Raw genomic sequence first — 22001 nt, forward strand, 5'->3', positions numbered from 1 at the left:
TCTGTGTCTTAAATAGGAGCTGCTCTCTGTAGACCACTTTCAGCTGCACAGTGTACAAACAGTTGAAGCCCACCATCTATTCACTCTTGTGATGAGTAGGATGTGTATCTTTGGCTCCGCAAAGAATCACCTGTCTGTCCTCATACTGTACTGACTTTGATATGGTCCACAAAAGATTCTGTGTGCTCTTCTGACCAGAAATAGTATCCACTAGAGGTCTATTAAGACATTGTTATCTGTATCTGTTCAACCAACACAATGATCTGTCTCTGTATCTGTAATAGGATTAGGGGGTTAGAGGACCGGAAAGCAGGCGTGGTTTATACCAGAAGTCATGTTGTATTTTCTAATCTAATATTCAATGCAATTCTAGGGCCTTCAAAGCATCAAATTCATTTAATATTTATATAATTAATTATGAAATAAATCCCACATCCCTCAGACTGTACTCCTCATCTCTCTCCTTTTTATTTGTCTATATTTTTTTTCATATGTTTTATGACCAATAACATAACAGCAATACATGAACTTTTTTTGGATCAAGCATCCATCTGAATAGGCCACAAGTAGTGCACATCTTTGTGCAATTACTTAAACTTCCCCAAGTTGTATCTGGTAAACACCAGCTGCAGCACATGAGTTGGGAGCAGTCAGTGCAAATGAATTCCACTGATGAGTAGCATTAGTGTTTATTCAGTACTTGGGTTCACTGCCCTGGATATTCACTGCTTGCTGCTGTCTGTGAAGTGCCTCATGTATACCATTCAGAATAGCTGCACCTCATTCCCACCTCATAACCCCTGCATACCTCTGGATTCTACATACTGTGGTTTGATCACAAGTCAGAGAAACTCCATATCAGCTGGAGAAATGTATCAAATAGAGGGAAGAGCTCACAAAAGGTGGATTGAAAGTGGATTATGAAGACCCCACCCTGACTTCAGACCAGCACGGACATTGCTAACTCAACATAGACCACCAGAAGCATGCTTTGGTGAGCTGAACTTTTACAAACAGACACAAGTGACTCACCTGCAACTTTTCTGTCATGTTTAAACACTGTCAGCAAAACCAGGATAAGACATTAACCCTATAACCAGGATACTCATGTGAATGTAAAAGCACTCGTGTCCATGTCTTAGAGGCATAATGGCTTCAAGCTTTGTTTTCTCTTACAGTGTCAGGTTTTGCATCTTCTCATATGCTACTCCTGGAAAAACAAGTGGTTCCTGAATGGCAGCCCTGCCATCAATACAGCTTTGTGAAGTGATCTGTACTGAGAGTGTCACAGTGGTTTTCCTGGTATTTAAGAACAGCCCTGTTGTGTGTGTGTGTGTGTGTGTGTGTGTGTGTGTGTGTGTGTGTGTGTCCCTGCCTCTGAGATTCCACTGGCCACTGCCGTTCTGCAGTTTGTCGGTGTTTGGCACACCTTACCCTCATTTTCCACAATCATAACCTCTGCTACATTAAATCGTTTCTCAGATTCTGTGGCCAACATTCCTAAAATTGAAACTCAGACTGTCCTTTGTTGAATTGCGCCCAAGGCTCTGAATACTCACATGTTACATTAACTGTCAGAGCCACACTGCAAATTGGATTGCAAATTAAGACTTAAAATGACCAGTCTTAGCTGCTGTTAGTTACCTCAGATTCAAAACACCCCCTGTCACTTGGCATTTTGTCTACCTGTAAAGGTATGAGCTGATAATGTGACAGAGGAGGCTGTCTCCGTAAAACAGCCATTTGATTTGGAATATTTTCACCTCTCAGAGCAGAGTGCCATGGTTCTCGTTTCTCTGGCTACACCCACTGGGCTGGTATTTAAGCCAGTTTCTCCTCCCAGGCTTCATCAGTCTGCTGCAGAGAGAATAATATACTGAGCCTCCTGCCACAGGAACCATACTACTACTGAGTGGACTGCAGCCTGCTGAGAAACATGTCTGTGGAAACTTCAGCCACATTCTTTGTTCTTCTGCTTATTATCTCATTGGTAAGTTTTTTTTTTTTAAACAAACTAATTCCTATGGAAAAATCTTTTGAGGATGAGCTCATATTGCAGTTGAGGTATTGTGCTGCTTTGGAAATGTGCAATGTTTTAATCAGCATGTGGGTGGATACATTAGGGTGAAGTCATACACCACAAAGAACTGAACCTCAGATGATACGATCTGAGACTGTTGGAATTGGTAAAAATGTAGGGAGCTCCTGCTGCTAAACTATTTTTCTTCACCATTTCCTCTCTGTTGCTGTCATGTTTTTGTCTTCCAAACCCGCTCCCTGTCTGCTGGGCTGATGCTTAACCATGGGAGAGAAACAAGGAATGAAAAGTGTTTGTTGGCCCTCGTGATCACAGTGTGGTGTCGCCATCTTGTGGCATTCTGTGCAGTTGTTAAATTGCACTGAAACAGTAACAGCCTCACTCCAAGACTTTATTATATCTGCTATCACAAGTTTCTGCTATCTATGAGGAGTGCACTCTGTAATGTCTTGTAAAAAAATACTTTTGTTTGCTTTTGGCATCAACAAATTCCTCTTTTGCAGTTTGTTAGCTCCTTAGATTTGCTTTCGTTACGTTCTACTTACTGAGCTCTGCTATATTAGTCACTTTAATTACCCGCCACAACATCAAAATGTTATGACTTAATTCACACACTCCATGCACACATTGGCTTAAACATAAAATGTGCACTGCAACATGTTCTCATGTCTAAATGTCAAATGGTTTAACCAGGTAGTTACAGCTTTCTAAACTTGCCTGAGTGATGAACAATATGAGGAAGTGCCTGCTTGTTCAACCAAACCACTGAAGTGGCAAATCAGAGAATGTGTTGTTTTAGTGATGATCCCACACAACATCTGCCATATCATGGAAAGTTATGACAATGTTAATGTTAACATTGTCTCGAGTACAATGCTACCTTCCGACAAGATTCCTGCTTTTGATAGGTTCAGGTGGGAGAGGCCAGATGTTGGGCCACCAGAGTACACCTAACAGGAACATGTTTGAAGTATTCTCAGTGTTAGAGACAAGACAGAAAGGACATAACATTGGCAGTCAACAAGTAAGTGCAGTGAGTCAGTGATTTGTCTGCACAATTTGAACTTTAATAGCTCAAAATGTAAAGGATAATAATAACTTATTAGAACATTATAACTTCATTCTCCCCAACACAAACAGTTGGGCTGGTTCAGCAGAATTCTTTTTTCCCAGTGTCTCTCCAGATGTTTCCCTCTTGCTGAGCAGGTCACAAATTTTGCTTTGTTCTCATATAGACAGTCTTTACAGTCCTCCTGCTGTATCCTGCTGCTTGTGTGTTTGTTGCAGACAGAGGCACAGGACTGCTCCCAGCCTGTGCTTGCCCTGCAGACCCCCACTTTGCCCTTGGGGACCAGCCTGGGTCCTGGATGACTGTGGCTGCTGTAAGGTGTGTGCCAGGCAGCTGGGGGAGCCCTGCTCCCTGCTGGAGCCCTGTGACCATCACAAGGAGCTCTACTGTGACTATGCTCTGCTGAAGTGAACACTGAGACTGGCATCTTGCATGGGGTTAATACATTCTTCATAAAACACACCACCACATAACATCTTATATCAGTGAAACATATATAAATCAAGAGGTGACTTAGATGATTGAATATCTTTCTGGTCTGAAATATTCTAAGAAAATTTTAAAAAGTTGGAAAAGTGATCAAACTAGATGTTAGCTGCACCCTGTGTGCCCTCACCCATGAGTGCAAATCTTTCAGCCATCCTCAAAGAGGCTGCAATAGTCCTATACATTGCAATTACCTGCCACTGTACTCATGTCAATTGCCTTAATTGTTGCCCATGTGATCTGTCACAGCTCATTTCAACAAACTGGCCATTCTATTGGCTGCCATAGAACTAAGAGAGTTAGAAAATTGAATTGAATTGAATGAGGAATTTGACAAAAAGCTCTTTATTTAAAAAAAACAACAACAAAAAAAAAAAACAAAGAACACGATGCTCTGGTGCCAAGTCACATATTATTTTTTCCTCATGTATAATCACTACATGCATTTTTCTTGCAATTTAAACAATGTGTATTGTTAAAATGCTTATTTCATATATCCTTACGCTATAGTCCTTTTTTCTTTACAATTCTGTACACAGCGAATAGGTTGGACGATGGGTGTTATTTCAGTTGACGTTATCCCCCAGTTGTAAGCAGATACATCATACTGCTTGCTCTTTGTTCACACATATGTTTGTCTGATTAAGTCATAATTAGATTTTTGAGACCTTGCAACATTCAGTGTGCAGGCCACCTCTCCCTTTTCTTTGTGTACTACTTTTCTTTCCCACCATTTAAGCTTTTCTGTCTTAAATGAAACCTTTTAAAGATTTGTCTGTCCTAGACCTTTTTTGGAACGTCAGCCATTCATTCTCCTTTCCATTTTCAAGTTTCCTTGTCACTTACAATAAGAAAAGCAAGTCTTTAAGTATGAACTACATTCCAGAAGATATTTGATCATCTAAATAACAAGTTTGACTTAAAAAAAAAAACATAGCATAACAAAAAATATTACCAATTTAATCCATTTAACTCACTATGTCATTCATATATACTGTACACACATGCTGTACACAGTACTTTAGATTCATCAGAATATCAGTTAGTGACATTTGTCTCCTCTGGTACTCCATAGGAAAAAGCTCTATGTAATTTATCTTGACAGTGCTGTATGTTTTCTGTCTGTCTACAGCTCAGGAGGGTCAGACATGTGACCTGGGGGGGGTGATCTACCGCAGTGGGGAGTCCTTCCAGCCCAGCTGTAAGCACCACTGTGTGTGTATGAATGGAGAGATTGGCTGTGTACCAATGTGTGCCAGTGACATCCGACTGCCCTCCCCTGACTGCCCGTACCCACACCGTATCCAGATCCCTGGGAAATGCTGTGAGGAGTGGGTGTGTGGGGAGACACCTCAGGACCACCACTACCAGTCAGTGGTTGCCGGTCAGTGTGACCTCTGTTACATCGACTGCTCTGAGTTTTTGATTCTTTGTTAAGATTCAGCTGATGTTTTACATTGATTGACAGCTTGTGATATCACAGTGGTATTCTCTTTAAGTCTCAGACCCACATAGTGGCTTTGCATTACAGGAATAATGCATAGAACAACTATTAATCATGCAGGTAGGTGATTGTTAGGATAAGTACCCTCAATTTAGTATTTTAAGGTATAGAGTCTACAGCCACACCAGTGCCTTACTGAGGCTGCACTGCTAATTGTAAAAAAAAAATCAAACTGTAAGACTTAGACTTAGACTTAGACAGACTTTATTGATCCCTTTGGGATGACTCCCTCAGGGAAATTAAGTTTCCAGCAGCTTATACAGACAGACACAGCACACAGGACAGTTTGCAAACGACACAGAATATAAATGGAGAGGAATATGAATGAATTAAGATAAATATACTGAGTATACTGGACTGTGTATGGCATTAAGATAAATAAATATAAATATGCTGAACTGTATGGCTGGCGGTGGATGAGGTTATTGAGTGTCCGGGTGGGTTATTGCACATTAAGTGGCTACCACTCCCTTCTGTCCTCCATACCCTATCTCCTCCTCCCCCAAGTGAGGAGTTGTAGAGTGTGATGGCATGGTGGACAAAGGAGTTCTTCAGTCTGTTAGTCCTACACTTGGGCAGGAGCAGTCTCTCGCTGAACAGGCTCCTCTGGTTGCTGATGACAGTGTGCAGAGGGTGGCTGGCATTGTCCATAATATCCAGCAGTTTGTCCAGTGTCCTCATCTCTGCCACCGTCACCAGAGAGTCCAGCTTCATGCCGACCACAGAGCCGGCCCGCCTGATCAGTTTCTCCAGTCTGTATGTGTCCTTCCTGGATATGCTGCCCCCCCCAGCACACCACAGTGTAAAAGAGGACGCTGGCAACCACAGACTGGTAGAACATCCACAGCAGTTTACTGCAGACATTGAAAGACCGTAGTCTCCTTAGGAAGTACAGCCTGCTTTGTGTCTTCCCATACAGGCACTATGTGAAATTGTTAAAGTTTACAAAGACCATGAATGTCTACATCATGGTAATTCATTCAAGAGTTGATGAGACCAGGGGATCACTTAAGTCACTCTGCACACCTTGAATATTTGCACCAAATTTCATGACAATAGTTGTTGAGATTTTCAGTCTAGGCCAAAGTAGCAGAAAACCCATCATACCCATCCTTAGATCCATGCTGTCAGCATAACCAAAAGTGTATACTGTTAACAGACAGCTGCAGTATGATGCCCTAAAGTAGTGTCATAATCATGTATTCCTGTAGAATATATCACTAGTTTGTCTGTGACATAACTTTGAATTCCTTTTGTTCTTTTTTTTTTTTTTTATCAATTTGAATAAAACCTGTGTGGAACTGTCAACAGACAAAACTGATCAGGCATTCTATGTTTCTCAGTTTTACCAGCCAATGCGCTGTGCAGTGTGAGCACAGAAGTTGTTTGCTTGGGCTATTAAAATATACAATGTGAGTTAATACAGCATGCAAGACCAATAAAACCTGCGTGTGTCCAGCTTAAGCCCTGTTATTAGTTATTATTAGGGCTGTGTCTTAAATAACAGAAAAAAGGCTTAGAGACCAAACATTGTACTTGTACTCTTCCAGTAATGGTAAATTTGAGTATAACAGGAGAGTTAAAACTGACTTGCCCCCAGATCACACACATTTCTTGGATACTTTTTCACATGTGCAGAAACTAGTTGACAGTATTATATCACTCTGACTCCACCTGCCACCATAGGTGATTTAAACATCTTTAAAATTCCTGCACTTACGCAGTTTTCTGTAGAGTTTATGCTTTGTAGTTCATTTTTTCTTCATTTAGTTTAGTCTCAGAACAACATTAAATTGTTCTCTCGTATTACCTCCCACTAAATTTCCTCGCTCTCCTGTCTCCACCTTCCTTTCTCTTCTTGCAGGACCTTCTCAGATTCACCCCTTGCCCTCCTCAAAGCCTGTCACAGGCTTCAGACCAGTGTTTCCCCATGGCCCGCTAGGAGAGAGTCCCAGAGATAATTGTATAGTCCAGACTACAGAGTGGAGTGAGTGCTCGGCCACTTGTGGCATGGCCATCTCATCCCGTATCACCAATGACAACCAACGCTGTCAGCTGGAGAGGCAGACCAGGATCTGCATGGTCAGACCTTGCAACAGCCAACAGGAGAAAGAAATCAAGGTCAGTTTGTTTCCTTTCAGCTACAAGTTAATTTATTTTCAGTTTTATTTATATAACACCCAATCACAACTCTTTAGATTATATAATTAAAGAGAGAGACCCAACAATTCCCACCATGAGCAGCACTAGGCGACAGTGACAAGGAAAAACTTCCTTTTAAGAGGCAGAAACCTCGAGCAGAACCAGTCTCAGGGTGGGCGGCCATCTGCCTCAACTGGTTGGGTTGAGAAAATAGTGATGTAATAGTGATAATAATAGTAGCAATAAGGACTAAGAATTTTAATCATAACAGCAGGTGTTGAGCAGCATTATAGGAACAGGAGGTTTGCCGTCACAGATCAGATTCTACAGCTCTGGAGGCAGAGATATCTGCAGAAAGCATGATATTGAATCAGTAACATGCATGGGGATATGAATACGTATAGATAGAGAGAGGGAGAAGCTCAGTGCTTCATGGGAAATCTCCCAGCAATCTAGGCCTATAGCAGCATAACTAAGTGATGATTCAGGTAAACCTGATCCAGCCCTAACTATAAGCTTTATCAAAGAGGAAAGTTTAGAAGGAAAGTTTCTGCTCTTAAAAGTGTAGAGGGTGTCTGCCTCCTGGCCCCAAAATTTCCACAGTAGAGGAGTCTGATTGCTGAAGGCTCTGCCTCCCATTCTACTCCTGGAACCACCAGTAAACCTTTTAATTTTTAAATTCTATTCTGGATTTTACAGGGAGCCAATGTAGAGAGGCTAACACAGCATAACAACATTGCCTAAAGGAAGCATATACAACTTGAATAGAAGTGGTCAAAGTACAGAACCTTGTGTTTAACTTTTGTGTAGGAGAATTTGTTTTTAACATGTACAAGCTGAAGCCAATCTGATAAAGAGGATTTAAACCAGTTTAATGCAGTTCCTTTAATGTCAATAAAATGTTCCAGTCTCTAGGATGTTATGGTCAATAGTATCAAAGCAGTTTCTGTACTCTAATATACTAGACATCACTATAGCGACAACTAACATGGCCAAGTGCATTAACATATAATTCACTGATTATCATCTGTATCCCACAGAAAGGAAAGAAATGTGTCCGGACACCAAAGGCTCAGCAAGGAATGCGCTTTGAGCTATCAGGCTGCTCCAGCACCAGGCTGTACAAACCAAAGTTCTGTGGTGTCTGCACAGACAATCGCTGCTGCACGCCTCACACCACAATCACAGCTGAGGTGGAGTTCCGCTGTCCAGAGGGAGATGTCTTCATGAAGAAGATGATGTTCATCAAGACCTGCTCCTGCCATCACGACTGTCCACAAGATAACGACATCTTCTTGGCATTCAACACTCGGACAATGGTGGGGGACTATGATAAGGATATGTGATGGGAAAGTTATGCACACACACATTCACAAATATAAATTGGGACTGTCCCACTCTAACAACCGACACTATGCTCTGCCCTTATGTCTAACCTTCTGTGTATTATAGCCTCAAAGAAGTGGGTCACTTCCTCTCAACATTTTCTTTCTGAACTGGGGGTGATTCAGTTGGAAGATGGACCTAAAATGAACCACCACAAAGATAAACCACCAGTTTGGTTCAACAGGTACAAAGAAATGTATCATGAAGAGACAAAGATAAATGTGGGTAACGGAATCACATGAGCTCAAATATCCACTTTCTAGACTTCTGTGTCATTCATTGTATCTGTCAGGGGTAGATCATAACACCTTTGTTCAAAAATTGTCTTTTTGGCATGAGTAGAAAGCTGGAGAAAAATGGAAGAGGACATTCTCATCTGACTCCAGAGACTACCTCTGAACAGAGGGTTACATCTCCAAGCATATGAAATATCAACACATGTGCTGCACACTGAAGATGTTCATAAGAAACAGTTAAAGATCTGAAAAGCTAAGTGGAACTCTGAGCTGAGATTATTATGTTACACACACACTGGTCCCACAGATCAAAAATGAATTTCCATGCTCAAAGATAAACATGTCTTTCCTAATAACTGACCAGGACACAACGCAGCCATGTTGTATGGTATTCTAAATATTGAGTAAGTGGACATGGTTGCAGTTGTTTGAGCCTGTTTTTTCAGGTCTATAATCTTAATATAATGGCTTTTAAAGCTTGTTATTTTCATTATGTTCAAAGGTTTTCACCATCTTGACCAGAGAAGAATCCTAAAGTCAGCAAACTGACTCAATAATATCATTTAAGTTTGCTTTTAAGTTTGCTAACATTAGCGAACATTAGCTACCATAAGCTTCTTCTCATAAATGACAAAATACAAGTCTATGTCATTACTTTTTGAAAATGTCATGACAGACTTGAAAGATTACGAGCAAACATGACCTCTCTTTGCCTATATACAGAGAATTTGTTTGGCTAGATGCATTAAAATGTCTCTGTAACAGCACAGGTTAGTGCAAAGCAGGTACAACAATGAAAGATAACTGCAAAATGTAATCAAAAAACAGACTGGGATGATCTAGTTCCCTGGCAGCAATGCTACTGGACAGACTGGCCACACTGAAATACATGTGGGAAACACATTGACAACATTTGTATTACATTTATATGTATTCAATATTTATGAAAGTAATGACAATACCGGCATCCTTGGTATATGTATTTTAACATGTTATCATGCATTTAGCCATTCTGTAGTCTATTCTGACACTGATGTGCATCCTCAGAGGCCAGAGGTTGATTGCAAACTGCTGATCAGTCTAGTTCAGTGTCCTGTCCACCTAGCTTTCCATTCTGATGGTGTATGTCCAAAGACCAAAGGAGGGAAGAAAAATAACTTGGCTAAAATTGCTGTTACTTATTATTATTTACTGTATATTTAAAAAGAAAAGATTGATGGACAAATTTGGCATTTGGCAAATGTAGCTTGTGTAAATACTGTAAGACTGTGTACAGTTTTGTACTATAATTTATGCACCTTGTTTACCACAGTGTTGTAGTTCTGAAACTGTATCATATTGCTTTGTTTTTTTCACCATAACCACCTGACTAAAATACAAGTGAGTTATTGTCTGTTGCACTTTTACCTCTTTTCAATAAACAAAGTATATTTTTATAGATAAACTGTATGTTTGGCTTGTTCTTGGTGCTGAAAATAGAGTTGGCTGTGCTCTAAAAACAGCAGCAGTGAATTTTAGATGAAACAGAACAGCAGCAGTCTCACGTGTTATGTAAGAGCAACTGTGAATGGGAGCTGCAGGCAGTGATACAGAGACCAGGCTCCACTCTGTCTGTTCAGACACACATGAGAAAAAGGTAGTTCTTTAATAAACATTTAGATGCCAGCTTTATCAGTTAATATAGAGCATCATTTGTAAGCATGCTTACCAAGAAGTTTGCCACCTGAGGCAGTTTAACTGTGACCATTCTGCTATCTCACCTCAAAACAAACATGAAACAAGCAAACAAGGATACAATGAAATAGAACATAATCTAAAATTACAAAAGGAAACTGTGAGTGTTTAATTTTCTGGCCTCTGATTTTACTATTATATGAGATGTTTTTGCAGTGCATCACATTCTGTCCTGTGAGACCCACATATCTCTGAAGAGTCAACTTTTCATGAGCTCTGAAAAGCAGGCTGTTTTCAGCTTTGTGACAAAGCATTTTTTCCAGATAATCCAAAGGGGTTTGTAAATAGAAGTTCAGTTCCAGTTCAGAAACACTGAAAATCACCAAATATGGTGATACATGGTTTTCACTGGACAGGAAGGGTATGTAAAATTGTGTATGTATGTAAAATCTGCTGTATTTTGAAAGTGGAAATAGGGCTGCGACACATAGGATTAAGCAATCCAGTAACTCTGATATCTCCTGTTTAAACAGTAGAATGTCAAGTTATATCTGACTTCTGTAGTGTGTGTGGAAGTGAGTGTTATGTGTGGCAGCCTAGAGTTGTCTGATTTAATGAGGATGGACATGGTGGACTGCTATATTACAGAAATGCACTCTGGTGCTGAGCCTCACAAATATACAATACATACATATAAATACTGCTGCCTTCAGGCTGCAGGGATTTAATGAACAGACGGAGAAATCTTTCATATGGTATAAAGCAGCTGTGGACAGCAGATATGAATCACTGATATCCATCTATCGATCAGTGCAGGCTACATTTCCACATCCTTGGAATGTGTGTGATGAGATGATGATGCTTTTATCAGAAGAATGGGTGCTTCTCTCAGGTGCTGGAAATGAAAGGTTGCAGTTGCATCATCATGTTGGGGGGGGGGGGTTACAGTGTCAGTGTTTGTTAGGGTGGATGTTGTTGATGTATGCCAACCCTGCAGTGCTGTGCTTCCCTCAGCTGCACTGGTGCACAGATCATTCAAAGCATATATGTCTGTCTGATGCTTAACAGCCAGGGTGCTGAGTGTGTCATGCCATTACATCCACCAGATGAGGCTTATTATGTGTATTAAATGGTCCACATGATGGTGATTTGTCAGAATTTTCACTGACTTCTCACATAACACAGTTGTTAACTGGCAGGTGTGATGATTTTTCACTTGTGATTTTCATTTTACACACATACATACACACGCACACACACATACACACTCATACTATGTATATAGTATACACACACACACACATACACAGTAAGTACAGTATTCAGACCCCCTCACTTTTTGCACACCTAATTATGTTGTGTGTTTTGCCCATCAGTCCTCACTCAATAATATATGATGGCAAAGTGCAAACATGTAAAACAAACTGGAACAGGTCATAGTCTGGTGCAGAGCTGTTTTCTTGTCATTTCCTGTAATTATTATTCCCACTGTTAATAGGGAAGTTCCAGTTACCTGTTTCCCCCTTTTTATTCATTTTTCCTCTGTTTTGTTTTCCCAAGGTTACCTGCACTGTAAACATGCTGCATTCATTCACTGTTGTACAAAAAAGGGGAAAATAAAGAACTTGAGCTGTTCAATACAATTAAAGGACATTTCCTTTTGCCTTCACCGCTCGACCAACCTTTTACTGCCACACTGCAAAAAGTGTTCAAGAAAGGTTTGAGGAACATCACAAAGAATTAATAAGGTGTTGACTTGGCCTCCAAATTCCCAGGATTTCACTCTATTTGAGCATCTGTGAGACGTGCTGTAAAAACAACTCCAAACCAGGGAGGATCCGCCTCACATCTTACAGGACTTTTTAAATATGGTTTACTTGTAAATAGAGGTTTTCCATTTGTTACTGAAATTTGTACGGTGCAATGTCCCAGTGTACTCAGAAATGAAAACATAAAAGAATGCTTGGAAAGTTCATCCTGACACTGTGGCAGAAGCTCACATAAATGTGTTGCACTTAGAAGCTGCTTTGCTTTCACCTTCTGTCCAGTTCATCACAATGGGATGGCTTCATGGGGATTAACTCTGGGGACTCTGCTGCGCTTCATCATGTGAAGCCACATGTTCTTTTCTTCAGCTGTTTCGGGTGATTGACTTGCTGTAGGATGACCAACCAGTACAGTACAGTAATGCATAAGGTGCATAAGAGGGTGTAGTAACACAGTTTATATATAAAGCAGACGGTGTTACTACACCCTCTTATGCACCTATATATATGTGTGTGTGTGTGTGTGTGTGTGTTTGTGTTTGTAGGCATTTGAAGGCTGCTTTCATGTTTCCGGTCTAACGGTGGCAGGTTGACGCAGCATTTCCCGAGCCCGAGCCTGCCACTCCTCCGCGGCTCCGCGGTGGCTGGCGGACCGGTGTCGACGTGATGAGCTGCAGTTGATATCGGCGTTACATTAGTCGAAGTCCAACCGGCTGAGGCGGATGGAAAAGACCGACATCTGTCAGCGGAGAAGCGGTTCAGAGACGCTGTCAAGCTCTCAGGTGCTGTAACTGTTTCCTAAACTGTACATGGTGTGGTGCTGATACATATTCTGCTGCTTCTCACTGTAGAAATGCAACTGCTGCAGTAGTTTGGGGAGAGGCAGTGGGAATATTCTAGAACTGTGATGTATTAATATAGCTATTTGGCCTGTTTAAGGTTTTAGTCTATATAGTGTGTTTATGGTCTCTGACAAATGCCTGACAGTAAAAGCAAAGTGACTGCATATTTCATTAATCTGCCACAGCTGCATGGTGTTACTGATATGGGAGGATTGGGTCCTGAAAACTTCCATTGAAAATCAGCCTAAATCATTAGTTTTTCCTGTCAGCAAAGACCACATTATGACACAGTCTGAAATACTTACTTTTATTAATCAATCATTTTTCTGGTTAATTAAGCCTCCACTTATTTTTTCCTTATCACTGTCTCCTAGTGCTGCTCATGGTGGGATCTGTTGGGTCTCTCTCTGTAAATACCTATTTTAAAGAGTATGGTCTAGACCTGCTCTATATGAAAAGTGCCTTGAGATGACTTTTGTTGTGATATGGCGCTATATAAATAACATTGAATTGAACTGAATTGAACTTATTCCCAAAGCAACATTGTGTTGGTAAACCAGAGTAATGTCAAATAAATGCCTCAACTACAAGAATGCTGGTTTAACTTATGTTGTTATGTCAATAACAGATAGGATGATTGTAAATTGGCTCTGTGTATATATGAGGTGTATGTGGAGATCAGCACTGGTCCCAGGCAGATGATAAATGTCTGAACTGTCACTCACACAGTTCTGACAAGCCAGGCCAACAGATCTCCCTCTCCTGTGTATGTCCACGCTCCCATAACACATCCTGATCAATGTCTGCATAGTGACAGAGGCCAGGGTTTCTGCTGTGTTGCACTGCAGATATCAGAACAGGAGTCCTGTGGATCAGACTCTATTTCTTGTTGGTGATTGTGATGAAGTGCTGATGACGATCCAATTGTGAGGCTGCTCTTTGCAGGATGATGACAGAGCTCCAGCTACGTTTCAGCTACAAAGTAAACACTATACAGTAATCTCAACAAGCTGCGTTCAGACACTGGGTCCTCCTCCATGAGGGTGATCCTGGTGAGACTGAACCTGCTCCTCCTCCCAAAATGAGAGGGTGTTGGTTTGGCTTTTTTGTATCCTCTGGTGGGTCCCATGTGAAGACAGCTTCTTGTTCCCTAGGCTGACTGCTAATAACCTGCACCATATGGTGGGGAAGCTCTTTGGCATTATCAGTATGGTCCTCTGCTCCATGCTCAAAGGCCCTCATAAATAGATGGTAGTTGTCCAGTTGAGACAATATTGCTCCTTTGTGCTGTTTTGTCATTTGCTCGGTGATATTAGTTTGCTACTGTGTAATAATGTTCCCACACATTCATTTGGTCACTGAATATAACCTGAGTGGACCATCATCCATGTGGTTGTGGTGCCCTTGGCTTGTGCTTGATGCTAAGCTTTCCATTTTTCCATTTCCATATTTCCATTCCATCCTTAAAACTTTACAACAGTTCAAGTCTAGCATCTGAAGCCTCCAGTGCTGTGTTAAACTCCAACTCCTCTCTTTTAGCCTTTAATTCAGCTTCCTGCCTTTCCAGCTCTTGTTTCTGCTTTAATGTAGTAGTCTTAGCTAGCAATGGAGCTTTTTCCACGGTCTTAAAACAAGTTGATGACCTTATGGATGACACAGAACTCCCACTTTCAAATCCACATTTTTTACTCTTCCTAGCAAATAATATTGTGGATATGCTATCTCACGGCTTGACTTCTTCATCACACAGCTTTGCTTGTCTTATATGTTCCTCAACTACCTCCATCCATTTTTCAGTTTCAGCAACAAACATACTGGCCTCAGTGTCCATATCAACCAAGCTGGTCCACCTTAAAATCCTCTTCAATCTCAAGCTATTTCAGAATACATTTTTCTCTCTAAATCTCTCACCAGCTCTTGGTACTGAACTCTTGGTACTTGCTTTACAGTGCCAATATCATCCTGGAGTTCTTGTCTCCCCCATTTTACTTGTTCACTGAGCTAACGTACTCCTCCTTTGCTATATTTCTGTCCTCCACAGCCTTTTCTGGAATTTTCACTTGTCTTTTTTCATTGGAAAACTGTTCCATGTATTCTTCCATTATATCGCTGAATGATTCCCTCCCATCACAGTATTCCCAGTAACGCTACTTTATACACAAGAACTTGATTGACAGTTTCTAGAGTCACGCTCTGACGAAATGCTTCACAGTCACAGAAAAGATGATAACTAGCTTACCAGAGCCTGTCCACAGAAGGCTGGCACCTCACGTTTCATTTTCCCAGCAATGCTTACTTTTCTCACATAGGTATGAATATCTGAAATTAGATAAAGAATGTACATTGTAACTCCTATACCTTCATTAGCTGGATGACTCTGGGACTCCATACACACCGTCCCTAGGATCATTTTGTATTTTAACTAAAGTACTTATTTCCTAATAAAGAGGTCTTGAAGGATCTGACATGATCCACATTTGTATTTGTTCATGTGTGAATGAGTTAGAAAGGCACAGACTGCAAATAATTACAATTTCTACTTTAGCTTACAGCTGATAGTGTAGTCTATCCATTTGAAATGAATTGTGATAGGGCTGACAGTTGTAATATTACTGTGATGCTCACTAATAGTGCTGCAGGTGATCATGTCGTGTATGATTCCATGTCTCATTAATTACCCAACTCTAAGTTATTGTACATTGTATACTCTTTCTCATTCTATCATATATTTTTTGTCGTGTAAGGTGCATGGCATTTTGGTTGGTCCTTCGGTTGGTTTGGTCAGATTGAATATCTCAATTATTTTTGTTCAGACATGACACTGAACTGAACCCATGAATGACTTTGGTAATTCACTGACTTTTCTTCTAGTGCCACCTGCAGGCCAAAGTTTTCACTAATGTAGTGATATATCTTAACATCTGCTAGATGATTGGCACAATTATTTGATAGGGACAGTGCAGAGAGGTGCATCAGAGGTACGCTAACTGGGAATAAAACCATTTACTTTGCAAATATATGGCATGTGTCTTAACCAGATGCTCCAGAAACTCTCTGGTTCATGTCTACACTCCGTGTCATGTCTTCAGGTGTCAGGCTGAATTTTCTTTGTTGACCGTTGGAGCCAGAAGCAAGGGTGGTCAGCACTTGTTCAAGGTCATATCAAAACATGAGCCAGGAAAACCCAAAGCAGACAGGAGGGGAGGGTTATGGTATGGAATGTTAAGGAAATTTTAATTATGGTAATAATGTGGTCTTAGCAATAACGCTCAGGGAAGGTATGCAGTGTTCCAATGTGTCCACTAGGTGGTGGTATTGGCTCACCTTGAGTAGTGGCACTCTGAAGGCCACTGGCTCTAAGGTTGTCATGGCTTAGCATTTGTGGGCAGCACGGTGGTGCAGTGGTTAGCACTGACTCAAAGCCTTATAGGTTCACATAGCTTTTCTGTGTGGAGTTTGGATGTTCTCCATGTGCCTGTGTGGGTTTCCTCTGGATACTTCAGCTTCATCCCAGGTTAATTGGCATTAATGTGATTCTTTGTCTCTATATGTCAGGCCTGTGACATACTGACAATCTGTCCAGGGTGTACCCTGCCTGTTGCCCATTGTCAGCTGGGATTGACTCCAGCCCCCTGCAACCCTCAAATATATGGATGGATGGTGAGAATTTGTACCCCTAACTACCTTCATATCAAGCACTGTGTCTTGGCAGAAAGCCAAGCCTTGCAGAAAGGACACAACCAGTAGAGTTACTGGTTGTCTAACAGAGACAAGTTCTGTTCTGAGAGTAACTGTGTATGGAGAATGTGTGGTGAATCACGGATTCATTATAAATTATTAAAAAGAAAAGTAATATGGAATCATCCCAGCATCTTATGCAACTCCAGAGAGCTGCTGCAATCAACAAAGTACTCATGGGCCATCTCATAAATGTGCATGAGTTGCCCTGGAAAATGGATGAAACATCGTATTATATTGAATTTTTATTTTAAGTAACTTGTGGCAACAATTGTAGTCAACTCTGTTACCACTACTATCAAAGTTGTTTGTAATTCTTCAGTGAGGTTACCACACTGGTATCAGGGTCATAAATAGGGATGAGTGTGTACGGGCAGATGTCCACAGGATTGCTGGCTATGGATCCAGAGGGAGGGAGTACTCTCACTGTGACTGCAGAGGCAGGATAAGAAGGGTGATTAAATCATGTTTTGTAATTTACAGTAATAAAATAAAAGACTAATAAAAGAAAGATTACACAAATCTGATTAAATGAAATCATTCAATTCTATAAATGTATGTCCTGACACCAGTAGATTCCCCTCCCATACTGCACAATCTCCTCTGTGACCCTCAGGACCTGGACCCTCCTAAAAAGAGTAGAATTCAAATTTAGAATATGTGTTAATGGAACATTATGCATTGCTTCCTGTGTAGAGCAACTCTTAACTACCCCAACTCACTATAGATAATCACATAGGTGGCTAATTGCTTTTAAAAAGGGGCAACACAGAATTCATGCGAGAGGAGAATATGAGAGGCTTCAACACGTGAGTACAGAGGTGTGGAGTGGAGCTATGTTTGTGTTTTACCATTTTAATAACATTGGAGTATTATTACTTTTTGTGGCTGTGCACTACCATGTTGCACATACCTGCACAGGTGAAGTGGACCTGTGAAGGTCACAGATGCGAACTTCTCCATCTTTGAACACAGTGGCCAAGAGATATCAGGTTCAGGTCAGGTTCAGTCACTTCACTTCAGTCCTTTCAGCCTCTGGTACCTGCTACACCAAGATCTTTGCATCATCATGAGCTAGCAAGATCAGAGAGGGAGACCAGCATCACACTTGTGCACTTACAGTATGAATGAATCATGAACTTTGATGCCAGTTTTCATCTTATCATCCCTACTTTATTTAGAGGCTCCTTTGTTTGTCAAGCCTGTTTGAGGTGCTCCACTCAGTCCAATCAGTCTCTCACCAAAGGAAATTCTGTACTAATCCATGGAAGATGTCAACAGCATTTGCAAAAGACAGCATGGACAACTTAGTCATTCTTGGCTGAGTCTCTGGTTCATTGATTGCAGACAGGTCTGGTGGTGGAGTCCTCCACAGCTCTGTTGCGTCACATTCTTCAGATACACATGCTAATGAAATATGATAGAAATATGTGAGGAACCCACCAAGCAAATTCAGATTTAAACCACAGCATCACATAAACCTTTCATCAGTTCTCATCAGAAAATAGATCTTCAGTGCCAAATATGTGAGGGTTAAGTATAATAACTACAGCCATTACAGCCATTGTGAAATCAAATAAATGTTTAATAAATACTATGAAAAAACACAGACCAACATTACTTTAAAAACAAAAAGTAGGACTGTTTAATAATGTGCAATGTACAATTCTCTCTCTCTTTTTTTAAATTTTACAACCTTCCAATGGACGTTTGTTTTGCCATTGCTGGGTTAATGGTTGGTCAGCAGTCTACTTGTTATAAAGATAATACCTAGCAAGTCACTGCAGCTCTGGAAAACCAATTTGTCAACTCCCGCTGTGTTGTGGTAGATTCATAGCACGCAGCACACGTCATGCATGATTTAAAGTACAAATTACATTGATGTGTCATTTAATACTGTGCTAACTTTTCATTTTGTTTGTTTTTCATACTCCTGGGCCCACGACTGCTGATGTCTACTGAACTTCGGCCTGTGATATAACATTACAAAATGGTGAGTACCATTACATTTTAAGTACTCCAAGAGAGACGCAGAGAGAGAGAGAGACTTTAGTCTAAGATTTAGCTCAGAAAACTGAGAAAAAGTTTTTTTCATGTGGTGCAACTAAGGAAAACAACATTTTTGATGAAAGTGTCTGTCTCCACTTTAATTCAATAAGAGCTAATTCAGGTTCAGTTGTAAGCACAGCAGCAGCAGAGTGGAGGTGACCACACCTGACTCCTCCTCCTCTGGACTTACTGCTGAGGTGTAAATTGGGTAGCTGATGCTCTTGTTGAGGAGCAGATGGTGACAGAAGGCTCTAGAGGCATTGCGATGTTTAATTGTGTCCTCACAGTTGTTAGTACATATTCTGAACTTAATGTCACCACATATTGTAGGCATTTACTGCAGTCACCTAATTCTTATTGATCTCACTTGCCTAAAATCACACCTGATCAGGGTACACGAAGGAGCTTTAAGCAGATACAATAGAAAATACTGTACATAGATGTTTAGAGCACTGTGTAGTTCCAAAGGCAGCAGGTGGTGACTGCTCTCTCCAGAAAGGCAAAGTGTGATAGATATTGCAGTGTAGTGCACTACCTTGCAGCAAATAGCAAATTTGTAATAATATTGTTTATTGTAATTTTATGTTGATTTAAGTGTGTGACAAGCATTCAGGTTGCACTGTGGTGATTTATTGGTTTGAGTTACAGGGGTATCTTGTTGTACTGGACATATTCTGAGAATAAATCTTCATCACAGCAGTAGAATATGGGAAGATTTTCAACTACTACTAAGTTACTTTATTTTCATCTTGTGTGAAGTAGTAGGAACAGGTTTGTGATTTGTGGGGCTTTAGCAAATTCAGGCATGAGGCCTCACTCACGTCACCTTAGATGTTCCTTTGCATCTGTGACATGAACTGCTCACTAGACCACACGCTGATGGGACATGAGTTTACTTAAGTACTGCACCTACAATGTAATTGGATTTAAGTATTTCATTTTCATTCTATGCCACGTCATTCTTTAATCCACTACATTTCACATGGAAGTATTGTACTTTTTGCATCACTGCAGTAGTTAGTTGCTTTGCAGATTATGATTTTATATAAAAAGCATACAATCAGTCAGTAAAATCCAATAAACTTATGAAATGTAGAACTTTAATAAACAACTCAACTGTATCTAAAGTTGTTCAAACTGGTTCCATCTTGACCATTTAATGAAAATGCTGCTTTCATGCATCTGTAATAACGATCCAGTCACATTATGTGTTTGATAATAATATGACTCAGCTTTCCAGTTTTTAGAGCTTCTGCTATACACAGTCTCTTCTGCTCCACGCTCTTTATTTAGTATAGGGAGTTTATTTTCATAGCCTCTGTCAGTGTGTCCAGCAGACTGCAGCAGAGAGCAGAGCAGCACAAATGAAAGAACAGGTGGTCTCTGACTCACTATGGATTATCATCATCAGCTGTCTGCATGCTGATCCAATGGACAGAGGACAGGGGAGTAATTACTCACATCTAGCTTTTAGATGTAGAATCAAACACAGTCATGATGGACATTATACATTTCAGCCCAAGGAGAGGATGATGTTGTAGTCTTTGTGATAAACACTCAACACATTTCCTTGTCGTGTTTTCAAATAGCAACATGCAGTACTCTTTTGCTTTTGTTTTTTGCATATATACACATATGTACATACACACACACACACACACACACACACACACATACAAATAAATGCAGCCAGTCAAAACACTTCCACCATTCTGGAAAAAAAGTGGAAAATGAAGAATGATACCAAATACAGAGTCAAAGAGAGGGCCGTTGTAGGTAAGAATATTTAAATGATTAAGATTTAAGCTGATGTAACTATCCATTGCCATGGATGTGGATGTAACATTAATGTTACTCTCAGTCGGCCATTTTTCGTGAAGTGCTCAGTAAGTGTAGGTGTGATAATCTTAAACTGACTGATAGTATGAGCTCAGCCTGGTGTGTTGGTCAGGTTCTAGTGAGTATACAAGTATATATATTATTTTATATATATCATATTATTTATAATGTGAATATGTAGTATTTTACGAGTACAAAATGATACAAGCATTTACAAACTGTGCATTATTTCATTTGAAATAATTATATTAGTGTTTCATTCAAATATCTGAAACAAGATAAAAGAGGCAAAAGGTGGAAGCTTTTATCCAAAGAATGGAGTTTAATACATTCAGTGGCTTTTTGCTGATGTAATTCCGGGTAGACAGCAGCAGATGGACCTGTTCTTTTTTGGCCCAAATACTGTCTGATGTAACGACAGACATGATAACATTAGTGACAGAATCAAGAATATCCCGGCTTGTGTCATGGGGTCATAGTTAGGCATTAATTTAATGTTTTGGAGATTCAGATTTTTATACACAACTGTAACCGACTCTGATATCTTTGTCAGATGAAGTGTCCAGAGGTGTTACAGGAAGAGATCTCTGGGAATATAAATGTCATTGAATAGGTTATTACAAGCAAAACACTGACCCATGATGCTTTATGGTGAACAATAAACCCTGTGGTCATTTTGATTTCTCTACACAGAAATACACCAGCAAGCCTGTTGGGGCTGTGGTGTTGCGACTGGCTCAGCAGCTGTTGTTATGCTGGCACAGGGGTAATTGAGTGGAAGTGGAGAGAGGCAATTAAAGAGCATGTGCTCAGCTGGAGGCCACAGAGCAGATGTCAATAGAGGAGGGAGGGAGAGCAGGAGCCTATTGAACGCTGCTTTGTTCACACAGGGGGGAATGTGATTTACATTACTCTCAGGGTATGAAATCTGACCTGAAGCTCAGCAAAAGAACTGGGATCAGCAGCATGATCAGCTGCTCTGGTTTGGAGGAAGCTGAAAAAAAATGTTGATACACTAGTCAGTGTCAGTCATTAGCATGGGCTCAGAGCAATGAAGCAGCAGCAGGCAGTGCAGGAAGTGTTTGGTCAGAGAGGGTCTAATGAAAGCACAGGTACACTGTCACATCTACATCTACATTTGTATTTTCTCAAACTACTGCGAGTTCATTTGACACATTGGAAATATGGAACCAGATAGTATTTCACTTTCATGGTCTGGCACCGTAGTACCT

At 40.5% G+C, this 22001-nt stretch overlaps 1 protein-coding gene across 1 annotated transcript; it reads left to right on the forward strand.

The window, feature by feature from the left end:
* Positions 1–1915: 1915 nt before the first annotated feature.
* On the forward strand, positions 1916–10305 carry LOC108896212 (CCN family member 2). The gene is made up of 5 exons (XM_018695253.2): positions 1916–1990; positions 4726–4977; positions 6962–7218; positions 8280–8558; positions 8692–10305. Exons 2-5 carry the CDS (start codon positions 4815–4817, stop codon positions 8743–8745), a joined length of 753 nt encoding a protein of 250 aa, XP_018550769.1. The 5' UTR covers positions 1916–1990; positions 4726–4814; the 3' UTR covers positions 8746–10305.
* The last annotated feature ends 11696 nt before the right edge of the window (positions 10306–22001 follow it).

The sequence above is a fragment of the Lates calcarifer genome, unplaced genomic scaffold (assembly GCF_001640805.2).
Source record: "Lates calcarifer isolate ASB-BC8 unplaced genomic scaffold, TLL_Latcal_v3 _unitig_4080_quiver_847, whole genome shotgun sequence".
NCBI lineage: Eukaryota > Metazoa > Chordata > Actinopteri > Centropomidae > Lates > Lates calcarifer.